This window comes from Polypterus senegalus, chromosome 11, assembly GCF_016835505.1.
Source record: "Polypterus senegalus isolate Bchr_013 chromosome 11, ASM1683550v1, whole genome shotgun sequence".
Taxonomy (NCBI): domain Eukaryota; kingdom Metazoa; phylum Chordata; class Cladistia; order Polypteriformes; family Polypteridae; genus Polypterus; species Polypterus senegalus.
In genome coordinates this window covers 60550621-60564097 of record NC_053164.1, presented here as the reverse complement: position 1 = coordinate 60564097, position 13477 = coordinate 60550621, and the positions used below count along the sequence as shown (strand labels likewise).

Here is a 13477-nt window from a genome sequence, read left to right as displayed (position 1 = left end):
GTGAGTGCATAAAAATACATTTAAAAAGAGTTACTTCAAATTAATGACTTTACAGACTAAGTGTAGAAACGGAATAGTTCATTAAGCTTTCAGGTTAGTTAAAAGGCATATATTGATTGGAAGTAAAAGTACCAGAACATGCACAGGACCACATGCAGTCCTTCACGTCAAAAGCTGAGAAGAATGTGCCTTTAAAGATTGGTAATCAGCTCAGCATGTAGTTAGTCTGAAATATTTAGAACTAAAAAGACACTGACTCAAAGTGTGTTATGTCCTCCCCAGAAATGATGTGCAGATTCTCAGTGCTACTAAAGGTGTGAATGTGTTTCATATTTCACCATTGGAATAGACAATTAGCAAAACTTTCCAGGTGGTCCTTTTTCTCTAAATTCCTGCTTCATCTGTTATTTCATGTTGGGACAGCATTTAATATAACGTGTGGAATATAACCTGACACAGACAGACACTGAGACACACGAGTCCTAAAGCAGATGCTTTTATTTCAAATTTTCAAGCTTCAAATCAGTAGCCAACAACACTATTGCCCAGTCCCTGTTCCCTGTTTTCTTTCTTTCTTTCTTTCTTTCTTTCTTTCTTTCTTTCTTTCTTTCTTTCTTTCTTTTCTTCTGCCACCTACACTCCTCTCCACAAGCTTTTACCTCCTCCTCTTGAATTTGGCTCTCTGAATGGAGTGAGGCAGCCTCCTTTATACTGTACCCGGAAGCACTCCAGGTGCCCTCTGATGATCATCCAGCAGCACTTCCGAGTGTGGCAGAAGTGCTGCGGTCCAGGGCTCCGGAACTGACCAGGTGCCCTCTGGTGGCGGCCATAAGCTGCTGCAGGGCTGAGTTTCCAAACTTCAAGCCGGTGACCCCAATGCAAGTCAGGTGGTTTGCTATCTCGTGCACCAGGGAAGGTATTGCCTCTCCCATGGTCCTTCCATAATACGGGCATCCTGGCCAGGCAAGGGTCACAGCAGTTCACCACAAATGGAAAGGAATCCTGTAAAGTAATGAAATGAATACCATCCTGCTAGAACATCACAGATAAGGCTAAAATTGACCTTAAATTTAGTCAAGAAAGCAAATCCATCCATGCATTCATTCATTCTGTGGGGGCAACAATTTAAGAAATGATGCCCAGAGACATCCTTTTTCCTCACCACCTCCTCCAATTCTTCCAGGGGGATATTTAAGTGGTGCCAGTCCAGCCAAGAGATTAAATCTTAGTAGTTTGTTCTGGGTCTGCCCCAAGGTCTTCTCCCGATTGGACAAGCCTGAACCACCTCACCAGGGAGGAGTCCAGGAGGAGTTGTTATCAGATGCCTGAATCACCTCAATTGTCTCCTTTCAATGCAGTGCAGCAGTGGTTGTATTTCGAGATCTTCCGGAATGTGTACGGTTCTCAAGGAATCTCTAAGGCTGAGCCCAGACACCCTGCGAAGGAAACTGATTTCTGCCACTTATATCCACAAACTAGTTTTCCAAGTCACTTCCCAAAGCTCATAACCATAAGGTAGAGTAAGAATGTATATCTACCGGTAAATCGAGAGCTTTACTTCCTTTACACTATGAAGATAGATAGATAGATAGATAGATAGACAGATAGATAGATAGATAGATAGATAGATAGATAGATAGATAGATAGATAGATAGATAGATAGATAGATAGATAGATAGATAGATAGATACTTTATTAATCCCCAAGGTGTAATTCACATAATCCAGCATCAGCATACTGACACAAAAAAAAATTAATTAAAGAGTAATAAAAATGCAAGTAAAAACAGACAGTAACTTTGTATAATGTTTACCCCCCCGGGTGGAATTGAAGAGTCGCATAGTGTATGGAGGAACGATCTCCACAGTCTGTCAGTGGAGCAGGACAGTGACAGCAGTGACTAGTACAGCATCCACATAACTGTGGGCATTGCCCCAATCTGCCTGTGCATCTCTCACTCCCTTCTTCCCCTCACCCATTAACAAAATCCTGAGGTACTAAAATTCCTCCACTAGTAGAAGCTTCTCATCCCCAGTCTGGTGAGGGCACTCCACCTGCTTGGAGCCATGACCTTAAATTTCTGCCACTTCACACTCAAATGCAAAACTGGCCCTAGCATGTCCAAGGTAACATCCCGACGAAGCCAACAGAACCACATCATACGCAAAAGGCAGAGATGCGATCCTGAGGCCTCTGAACTGGACTTCCTCCAGTCCTTTGCTGTGCCTAGAAATTGTGTCATAAAAATTATGAACTGAATCAGTGACAAAGGGAAGCCCTGGCAGAGTTCCATACCCACCACAAATGAGTCTGACTTACTGCTGGCAATGCAAGCTTTTGCTCCAGTTGTACAGGGAGTACAAAAGTTGTCCAGATTTTGAGTGTGTGATGAAAGTGTGCTTTCATGCCTTGTAAAAAAAATAGCAACAACCCTAAGGTGACCGGGTGACACAGAGAGGTGCAGTCGAACAGTTAAATAAGTCTAGACCCTTTTTCCTTGCAGGTTGGCTTTTGGCCAATGACTGCGAATCATCAATACTGAATGTTAGTGTCAGGAAGGGCATCTGGCTGGGAAACTCCAATTTACACCGTATGTGAATGAATTTAACAAGTAATACCATGTACAAAAAAAAGGGAGCAGCATTCACATGAAAGAGAAATTTCTTAAATGAATGAATAAATTACTTTTAATGGCTGTGTTAACACTAAATTATGACTTTTTAATTCACACATTTGGTTAATTGATCTTTTTACAAACGTAATAGGGATATAAAACAGGTTTTAAACAAAATATGGTAATAAGGTGGCACAGTAATGTAGATGCAGCATCTTGGGTTTGATTCCCATGGCTGTTCATTATTTATGTGGACTTAATATGCTCTCCTGTGTCTATGTGTGGTTAGTCTTAATACTTTCATTTTAATTTCACATCACAAAAACACACGTTAGTTTAATTGCCAATTCCAGTTTGGCTCTGTGCAAATGGTGAGTGTCATTGTGTGTGTGAGTCGGCCCTGTCAGGAACCCTTTCCAGGCTGGTTTCTGCCTTGCACTCTGCTACCGAGATAGGCACGTCTGAGAATGTTATGTTACGCTATATAAAATATTGCATAAAGCAGCATGAATTGTTCTCTTACTTGCAGCTTCTTCAGTCACCTTAAAAAATTGATTTTAGGTTGCATTTTACTTGCTGCTATTTATGATATCATTTTTATTGTGTTTTAATAATACTTGTACTTTTTTAACCAGGATTATCAAAATATAATGTAAAACATTATCAATACTTAATTGTGATTTGAAAATTGTTTAAAAGACAACTATACAAACATGAATATACCTACTGCAGTGTAAATGATCCATTTTAATAAAGTCCATTAAAAAAATGACTTTTTCAGTTGAAACAATAAAGTGACTCTCACCTTTTTGTTTACTTTGACTTTTAGTTACAGCCTCACCTGATACTCGTCTGCACACAGAGTCCCGGCTGACACTGACCTGCTGTCTGTCCAGCTATGACCCCTGCACACATTTAAGACATCACCAGCTTTCATGGATTGATGACCAGGGAGCTCCTCTAACAGGAGACAGATACACGATACCAGCTCAACCTCAGTGCTGCCTGCAACTGTCAATAAAACCACTGAACTCTGATCACAAGAGAAGCTGGAGATGTAACGTCACTGTAAATGGGAAGACTGAAGGATCAGCGAGCTACCTGTCCACACTGGAAGGTATCTGTAGACCTACACTATAAGATGTCTTAAATATAAATATTAAATACTTAAGAAACATAAATGTTTAGGCTTGGTAGAGTTTTGTCTTATCACAGAAATTTCTTCAAAGTCTGTACATATAAACTGAAATTGCTTAACTTATTTCTACACAATTCAGACAATGTGTGGTTTACTAAACTTGTTGAAAGGAGAAGAGACCATTCAGATCATCAGATTAGTTTGGTTAACAAATACCTGAAATGTAGGCAATTAAAGAATGAGCACAGTGCATTAGTCTATATTCAAATCAAATACATGAGAGATCTAAGCAATTAAATCTCAAAACTATAAAGCTCTTTAATTTTATTCATAAGAAAAATATCTTCTCCAATAATTAAACTAAGGCAGAAGTGAAGCCTACCTAATAGCCAAAGTAACTTTTAATGAATCAGATCAGTGGACATAAAGACTAGTCTGATGAAATTACAACTTAGGTCATATTAAATTCACAGCAAAGTTAAGTAAGTGACTAATCTTATCATTCAGTGAGTCTCTAGAAAAATATGGGAGACAAAACTAATTTATAGTTACATAAAAAATAGCCACATTTTCATAATGGAAGACAAACTAATTAAACACAAAATTTTCTATGTTTTTTTAAATTTACCAGGGCAGAGTGGTGACTCTGAGGTTAGGGTTCTGTGCCGGCAATTGGAAGGTTTCCAGTTTGAATCCCATTAATGCCAGAAGTGATTCCACTCCGTTGGGCTCTTGCACCAGGTCCTTAACCTGCAATTGCTCTGTCTTGGGTATGACGTTAACCTGCAAGCAGGTCCTCCAACTTGCAGTGTAACCTTGGGCGTTGGCGGCAGGATTGACCCTCCAGCCTCTGTAAAAAGCCTCACACTGTTTCACTCCATTCAAACTAGTGTGGTGCTGAGGTGTCACTCATTACACGGCTGTGCTCAGGTCCTAATTTAGGATCCCGAGGTGGTTTGTTGTGTGGTGGATGCAGCAACGCAGCGTATATGTACATGTTCACAACTTTTCTCTCTTGTCTAATTTAAATGCATGATTCAATAGTTGCTTTCTGCTACTGTGTTTTTCCCCTTAGGTCCTGCCTTTAATCTTAAATGTATGATGTATTGCTTCAATCAGTTGTGAATTTTGAAGATCTGGATTAAGTTTCCAGTTTTGTTTCAAATTATGGAGGTGAAGTTCCTAGTCAGATTAGGGCATGCCCCTTAATCCAAAAATGCACTTGGATGCCTAAATACAAAGTCGTGATGAACAATTGTTTAATTAATATCCATCCATCCATCCATTATCCAACCCACTATATCCCAACTATAGGGTCACGGGGGTCTGCTGGAGCCAATCCCAGCCAACACAGGGCGCAAGGCAGGAAACAGACCCCGGGCAGGGCACCAGCCCACCGCAGTTAACTAATATACAATAGCATAAAGAAAATGAAGAAAAACAAATCTTGTGTCACCTTCCCACAGTAGATGGAATGGCCTGTTTAAGTGTTCATTCTTCATTCTTCAAATTATAGCCCCTCATCAGTGAATTTGTATCTCAGTAAGTTCATGCAGTGCTGACTCCCAAACAATGATTTGCTCTTTTCAAGGTTTTTACTCCACTTCGGGTGACTGGAAGTGATGTGACTGAACTTGTGCTCCTTCTTAAACTTGCCCTTAATGACAATATCCATGAATTATTCACACGAATAAGAGGCTGGGTTGGCTTCATTCACTCCATTTACAACAGTATCATGTGTGTTGCCTCTCCAGATAATAATTCCACAATACTATATGATGGATATGATAGCCTGACTGGTCCTATTACTGTTCTTAAATTTGGTTTTCACATATTTGTATTTTTTACCACAGTAGTTACATCTGTTCATCAAATATCAGTAATCCAAAATAAAATTAATTTATTATTATTTCAAAGTCAACTAAAATGACACCTTTTATTGGCTAACTATAAAGATTACAATATGCAAGCTTACGAGGCAACTCAGGCCCCTTCTTCAGGCAAGATGTAATTATTATTTACAGAAATATTTTAAAACAAAATAGGCATAGTCATTATCAGAAAACAGATCCAGGTCAAAGGTAAGGTAGCTGTTATTTTATTTATGACATCTAACCACTTAAAAACACACAATACAGTCAAAGATACACTCATATGAGCAATACAGCAGTGCAACCATTGTGGTTCAAAGAGAGACGAGAAATGACGAAGAAAACTAACATGAAAAAAATCCATCAAACTAATAAGAAATCAAAGAACCTCTTTCTCTTACCCACACCCCAGAGTGGTATATAACAAAAAAGAAGGCCAAATGTGATCCCTCAATATACAGTATATCATTATTTGAAAATTATTTAAAGATATTTATTTTCCATTAAGTTATGAGCACTGAGGCACAGGGGTTGCCCTCACATCTCATGTGAGGCGGTGAGGCGTAAAGTGCTCCCCTCGTCAGACTTCCACAAGAACAGGCACATTCATTCATTTATATAATTTTTGAGAGGAGAAATATCTTGTGCATTTTTAGGCTAAACAAATCAGTTAGAACTTGATGTATCAAGTTGTGTGATGGCACAGGCAAAAGACAGGTGGGCGTGATAATACTTGAAATCTGAATAAATTAATGAAGATTTCCATCATGATATGAAAAGTAAAATATCCATGTATATATTCAAAATGTACTACAAGCAATTGACAGAACAAACCAAAACTACTAAAGTTAACATCTTTGTTTAAATCGTCAGATGGAGTAGTGGCAACAACAAAGCAAACCACAGTGACGAGATTACCAGAATCTACATATCAAATTACAGACAGCAACGGGTCTATTAATAAAGGTGATCCAGGAAGCCCACCAACATCAGACTCAGGTAAAGCTAATAATTTTGAGTATTCAACATAAAATAAGTAAAAAAAAAATATTGGAGTCTTAAAAAGTTTCATTATTATTATGCTAACAACACAGCAGTTTTCCTCCAAATGGCGACAAATTGACCTAAAAGAGCATGAGTTAAATGGACTTTGAACTCTGAAAAAACATTTATCTAAAATATTTATGACTTCAGTGGAGAAGCAGGACAGGTTATTATAAATTCTTTTTTTAGGTGTGAAGATATAACCTCCTCTACTGTTAGGGTCCCTAGAATTTTTCTCTACATCAGCATTATGAGAGGTGGATTAGGATTCTTCCAATTAGGCAGGATGAGTGTTTGTGTGAGTGATAGGATACCACTTATATAATGTGAGCTTCTTTGGTGTTACTCCAAATTCTGTTTCAAAAGGATGGGAGTAATTATAAATCTGGTACAGTCTCAGAGGCACACAAAAACTTTAATATGGAGTATTTCCAAAAACACACGATTTAGTAGGACAGGCACCTGCTGACTGCATTCACAGGCTGGACCATGTCATGGATACATTTTCAAAAGAATTGAATGTGATATCTGTGCCCCATGTACAATTTTCAGGTGAAGTATATGTAGTATACTTTACATAAATTGAAGATGAATGTATGCTCCAAATAGAAGAATTGAATTGCCTATCTGAATTTCTAATTGGGGCGGCATAGTGGCGCAGTGGGTAGCGCTGCTGCCTCGCAGTTAGGAGACCCGGGTTTGCTTCCCGGGCCTTTCCTGCGTGGAATTTGCATGTTCTCCCCGTGTCTGAGTGGGTTTCCTCTGGGTCCTTTTGTTTCCTCCCACAGTCCAAAGTCCCACAGCACATTGGCAATTCTAAATTGTCCCTAGTGTGTGCTTGGTGTGTGTGTGTGTGTGTGCCCTGCAGTGGGCTGGCGCCCTGCCTGGGGTTTGTTTCCTGCCTTGCGCCCTGTGTTGGCTGGGATTGGCTCCGGCAGACCCCGTGACCCTGTAGTTAGGATATAGTGGGTTGGATAATGGATGGATGGATGGATGGATGGAATTTCTATTTGTAAGATCCTTTTCCGTATTCCACATAATTTGTTGATAAAACTTAAAAATACTACCCATATATTAATCAAACTGGCCAGTATTGCTTGTGGAATAAAGTGTGGTGGATGGTGAGGAAAAGTAGGCATATTATTTTTTATAAAATGTGTTATTTGAATACAACAAAAATATTGTGTTGCTGGAAAATTTGATTTATTAAATAGCACTTTAAAACATTAGAACATTAGTAAAATCTAGGCAAAAGCAGGCAATTCAGTCTAACAAAGCTTGCCAGTCTTAACCACTTAATTCTTCCAAAATTACATCGTCTGGTTTTGAAGATCCCTAAAGGCCTACTGTCTACCAAACTATTTGGCAACTTATTTCATGTGCCTATGGTTCTCTGTGTGAAGACAAACTTTCCTAATATTTGAGCAGAATTTACCCTTAACAAGCTTCCAATTGTGTCCCCGTGTTCTTGATGGACTCATTTTAAAATAACAGTCTCCATCCACTGTACTAATTCCCTTCATAACTTTTAACACTTCAATCATGTCTCCTCTTAATCTCCCTTTGCCTAAACTGAAAAGGCTCAGCTCTGTTAATCTTTCATCATAACTTTTTCCCTGCAGTCGTGGAATCAACCTAGTCACTCTTCTCTGGACCTTTTCTAATGCTGCTATGTCCTTTTTGTAGCCTGCAGACCAAAACTACACACTGTCCTCCAGATGAGGTCTAACCAGTGTGTTACAAATCTGTAGCATAACCTCCTTGGACTTGTACTGTACATATTGTGCTATATAACTTCACATTCTGTTAGCCTTTTTAAAGGTTTCTGAACACTGCCTGACAGTTGATAGTGTTGAGTCCACTACGACTCCTAAATCCTTCTCATAAGATGTAACTTTGGATTTTCAGACCTCCCATTGAGTATTCAAACTTAACATTTTACTTCCAATGTGAAATAATTTACATTTACTTACATTAAATTTTATCTGCCAATTTTACACCCATCTACACACTACTCCCTGCACTCTTATTTTTGATACCCAACCTCTCATGTGGCACCTTATCAGATGCTTTCTAAAAGTCAAGATGAAAACTATCATATGTACCATTTTGATTGTATCCTCTTATTGCTTCCTTATAGAATTCCAGCATGAAGTAAAACATCACCTCCTTCATCTAAACACTTGTTGAGTGTTCCATGAAATATGTGTTTTTGTCATGTCTTGCTCAATCTTCTACTACAGTAGAATGGTGATAAACTGAAGGCAGTTAGAATTAACAGACGCATTTCCATAGCCAGTCTAGCAGGTGTGGTTTCATTAACTTCTGCTCATATCCAAAGTTTCAGCGTAAGTAAGTTTGCAGCTGAGTAACAGAACAGCAAGCTACCCTATTCTTGAGGTCTCTATAAAGTCGTCTTTTTATACATGGCTGTTCTGAATTTTAAATAAACTAAGGTCAAAGTATGTCTTATATATGTGCAAATATTTAAGAGGGAGGAGGAGGAGGAGGTGGGGAGTATGTGCTGATATCTCGTTGCCACACCCACCACACAGCAAACCACCTGGATTGGGACCCAAGTGCAGAGGGTGACACCTCAGAACCACACTGGCTTTTTTTACGGTGGCTGGAGTGCAGATGTTCTGAAATAGGTATAGGATTAATGTTGAAAATATAAATTTTTCCAGCTACAGTGAAATGCAGAGATGACCATATTTTAACATCTTGTTTAAGACTTTTTACCAATTGCCAAAATTAAGTTAAATAAACTTTTAAGTTTTCTTGTGACAGTTACTTGTAAATATTTAAACTGTTCTGACACAGTCAACCAAGTAATCCTCATTGCAGCTGTTGGAACGGGCAAAGGCTAAATGTGTGAGGATTTAAGCATTTAATCCCCTCCATATTTCACGGACATCACAGTATTCGTATTCCCCCCACCCCAATTTGTTACATTTGTTTGTTTTGTTCATGTGTTACGTTACCATTTTTGTTCATTTAGACAGTCATTTGGGTGGCACCACCTATGATGGTGTGAACTACTGCAATAAAGAATGTTTATTCAACATTTTTCTATTATGTGAGTACAAATCCAAACCTCACAGGTTATTTTACCATACAGAAAGCCATATGAAAGCATGGGTTAATCAAAGTGATAAAGGATTTTTATATTCTTCTGGATATACAGTATATATATATTTAAATATACTAATTGCAAAACAGAATCTTTGCACCAGTCCAAAACGTCATCATGCTAACCTGCATGCCACATTGCAGTATGTGGACCTGTATTTGTATTCAAGTGACAATACCAGGATTCACTGTTAGAATTAAAAGTTAATTTCAAAATAATTTCCTTGTAAATAAGTCAAAGGGTATTTACTGATAACATTTTCATTGCTTCTGTTTAATTAATTTTTTAGAATTCATCTGTTATCAAATGTAAACTTGGTGAGCATTGAAGGCCACAATGACTTTTGTTACTGTCCGTCAATGGTGCTAAATAAAGTATAAGCGCTTAGGCATGTTGGCCTACATCTGAATCAGGCACATGAACACTGCAGTTCTCTAGTAATGACACAAATTACAATCTGTCAAATGAAGAGTCACAGCTAACACACATCTCTTTAGTGGTTCCAGAAAAGAACTACAAAGACAGCACGGTTACATCCAGACCCAAATGGAGTTTTCTTGCTTGGTAAGAAGCAAACAAATGGGACAATGCCAGTTATTTGCTGTTATAAAAAGGTTCAAACACAATGACATGTAGTTTGGGGGATTGATGACCATTTTTGGATGTTCCCACTTTAACACCAATTTCCGCTCTTCTGCAAACCACTTGTCAACAGTAATTTGCATCAGCACAACTTCTGCCAAAATACCACTGACATTGACCATACATGGGCAAAAATTTTAAGTGCTTACATTTAATAAGAAGTAACCTATTTCTCTCTGTGCAAACTAAGCGTTAAAATTAAACTGATAAACTTCACACATTGACTTCTGTGTAAGGGCCGAGATGGCATTTATTTCATGTTTGGAGGTTGCAGCAGTCAGTTTTTCTTTGGATCAATACAATGTTTATTTTCAAATGTCTGTATAGTGAAATTGACACATTATTATCTTTGTTTTTTCCATGATGTGTTCACACAACTTGTTTTAGTCTAATTGCTTGGTATATTGTACATATTGAATATTTTTGTTTTTATCTTACTTCACAGAAAAGCTCTGTGGGTCCCCAATGTAACTTTGCTATCTCTATAGGGTTTTTGGGGCCGCTGAAGGGGCAGGTGCTACCTGTGACTCTAATCATGGCAATGCAGTCTTTTGTGTAATTACTGGAGGACTTTAGTGTTCAGGTAGCTGGCCTATACAGTATGTAAGCCAATATGCTTCAGCACCTTCATTTTATTTAATACTGTTATAAGACAGCAACAGCGGTAGTAGTTGCTTATTACACTCATCAAGGTTATATTTAATAATTAAAGAATTCTGAAAAATCAACTAAAAGGAGCAATGACAAGATTATCAATAAATGTTGCTGTAAGTGATGTACAAGGAAATTTAATTGAAAATTAACTTGTGATTCTCACTGTGGAAGTCTGTGCTAAGTCACTTGCAAACAAACACATGTGCACAAACTACGATGTTTCACATAGTTTAACAGGATGAATCTGAGGTACAGAGTACAGTTTAACTCATGGTTGGGTTGTCTTCAGTCTGGCTCTGAGAGACTGCAGATTAGTTTTGGTTTTTGATACTGAGAGATGTTAATACATATAGTAGGCTACATATAATATAGGGTGGCACGATGGTGCAGTGGGTAGCGCTGCTGCCTCACAGTTAGAACACCCAGGTTCTTATTAGTTTGCATGTTCTCCCCGTGACTGTGTGGGTTTCCTCCCACAGTCCAAAGGCATGCAGGTTAGGTGCACTGGCGATCCTAAATTGTCCCTAGTGGGTGGGTGTGTGTGTGCCCTGCAGTGGGCTGGTGCCCTGCCCGGGGTTTGTTTCCTGTCTTACGCCCTGTGTTGGCAGGGATTGGCTCCAGCATACCCCCGTGACCCTGTAGTTAGGATATAGCAGGTTGGATAATGGATGGACATATAACATAGGTTTACATTGAAATTCATAGTGCTGGGATCATTATAATTTTACTTTTCCTTGCTAAACGTCTAATGGTGATCAGTGGCACCAGATGTTCAGTTTTAGTGGCGTCTTGAATTTTTGAAGCACAATAAGTAGTTTAAAAATGTTTTTATTTGATGTGCTATGTTATACTGCTAAGATTAAAAGAAACTGCATCTGGTAATGTATGTAACTAGATTAAAATTGTTTTATATACAGTACCGTTTCATCTTCTTAGGATGTGTGATATTAAGAAAATACAGTATGTACGAGGAGTGAGGGTCTAGTGCCGTTTCTGATTAACTAACATATCCAGCAATTAAAATCTATGAAATTAAAAACAATAAAACTGGACACTGATTTGAGTGCAGAATCCTGTCCTTAGATGTCACAAATCCTTTCCCATAACACATCCTGTACAACCAACACACCAGGTAACAATGATCCCAGTGTGTTCTGGTAGAAATAATCAAAGAAGTGACAACCTCCAGAAACCAACAGCGATTTCTTAGGCCCCAAACAAATGAGTTTCCTGTCCCAAAATTAATTTCACAAATAGCCCAAAATCACACAAGGAGTGCCACAATGGGCTTTAACAGACTCTGTTTCTTGACAGCCTCCCAAAAGGCATTTCAGAGAGACCCCCGCTTCCAGGTAGGTTGGGCATGCAATGGGAGTCATAAAATGGGGTAAATACAATAAACAACACAGAACACAAGTAATTTTGTTTACACAGCTAGATGGACAGTCTATCATTACTACCAAAGAAATACAATACAATATTAAAAACTACAAGGCAAAATGCAACAATAGATTATACCACACACTAAATGCAGAACTATCACATGCACAGTTACAGATTTGCTCAAATACATCAAAAAAATCTGCTAATTGTAGAAAATGAGTCACACCAACCAGGCACAGAGTCCTGGAGACCTCGGCCAATAAGCCGCCTTCCCCCTACTGGCCATTCCACAGTTGAGTCAGTGCTGGGCCAGACAATCTGATGAAAGGACCCTTCTACCCCATGATTCCAGTGATGGCAGGAAAACAACTTGGCAGTAACACACATCAGGACACGGAGAAGAAAAACAGAATAGGCGAGCATTAGTAACAGTTTGTAAATATCGTATTACTTATATTTTAGAACTAATGACTAACAACAGAGGTGAACAGCTAACCAGTAGCTCTAGGTATGCTAAACTGAAGTAGTGAGCCTTTGCACTTGGATTTAAAAGCTGGGAATGAAGGAGCATCTCTTATAGTAGCAGGCAGACCATTCCTCAGCTTCAGGACCCTGTAATTAAAAGCTTGCCCTCCCACTGTTATTTTATTAATCCTTGGACTGATAAGCAGACCTTCATATTCAGATCCTAATGTGCACCCTGGTTTGTAAGCAGTGGTAAGTTCAGATAAGTAAGCGGGGCCTTGGCCATCTAAGGCCAAAAGTAGGATTTTGAATTCTGCGCTAAACTTAACTGAGAGCCAGTGTAAGGATTTAAGAACTGGAATTATGTGTTCATATTTTCTTGTTCTTTTAATAATTCTTGCAGCGGCATTTTGAATTAATTGAAAGCTGTATAAAGTACAATTTGAGCAGCCAGTAAAGACAACATGGCAGTAGTCAATCCTTCTAGAAATAAATACCTGAATTAATTTATCAGTATCCTGCATATTTAGAA

General features: G+C 38.6%; 1 protein-coding gene across 2 annotated transcripts in view; it reads left to right on the top strand.

The window, feature by feature from the left end:
* Positions 1 to 13477, top strand: part of LOC120539057 — a 39886-nt gene that overhangs the window by 20428 nt on the left and 5981 nt on the right. Inside the window, exons 3-4 of one of the 2 annotated variants that reach the window (XM_039768770.1) lie at positions 3445 to 3732; positions 6498 to 6623. In XM_039768770.1, the coding sequence (XP_039624704.1) occupies positions 3445 to 3732; positions 6498 to 6623 (414 nt within the window). The remainder of the gene's footprint in view (positions 1 to 3444; positions 3733 to 6497; positions 6624 to 13477) is intronic. The other variant, XM_039768771.1, reaches the window with a different exon arrangement.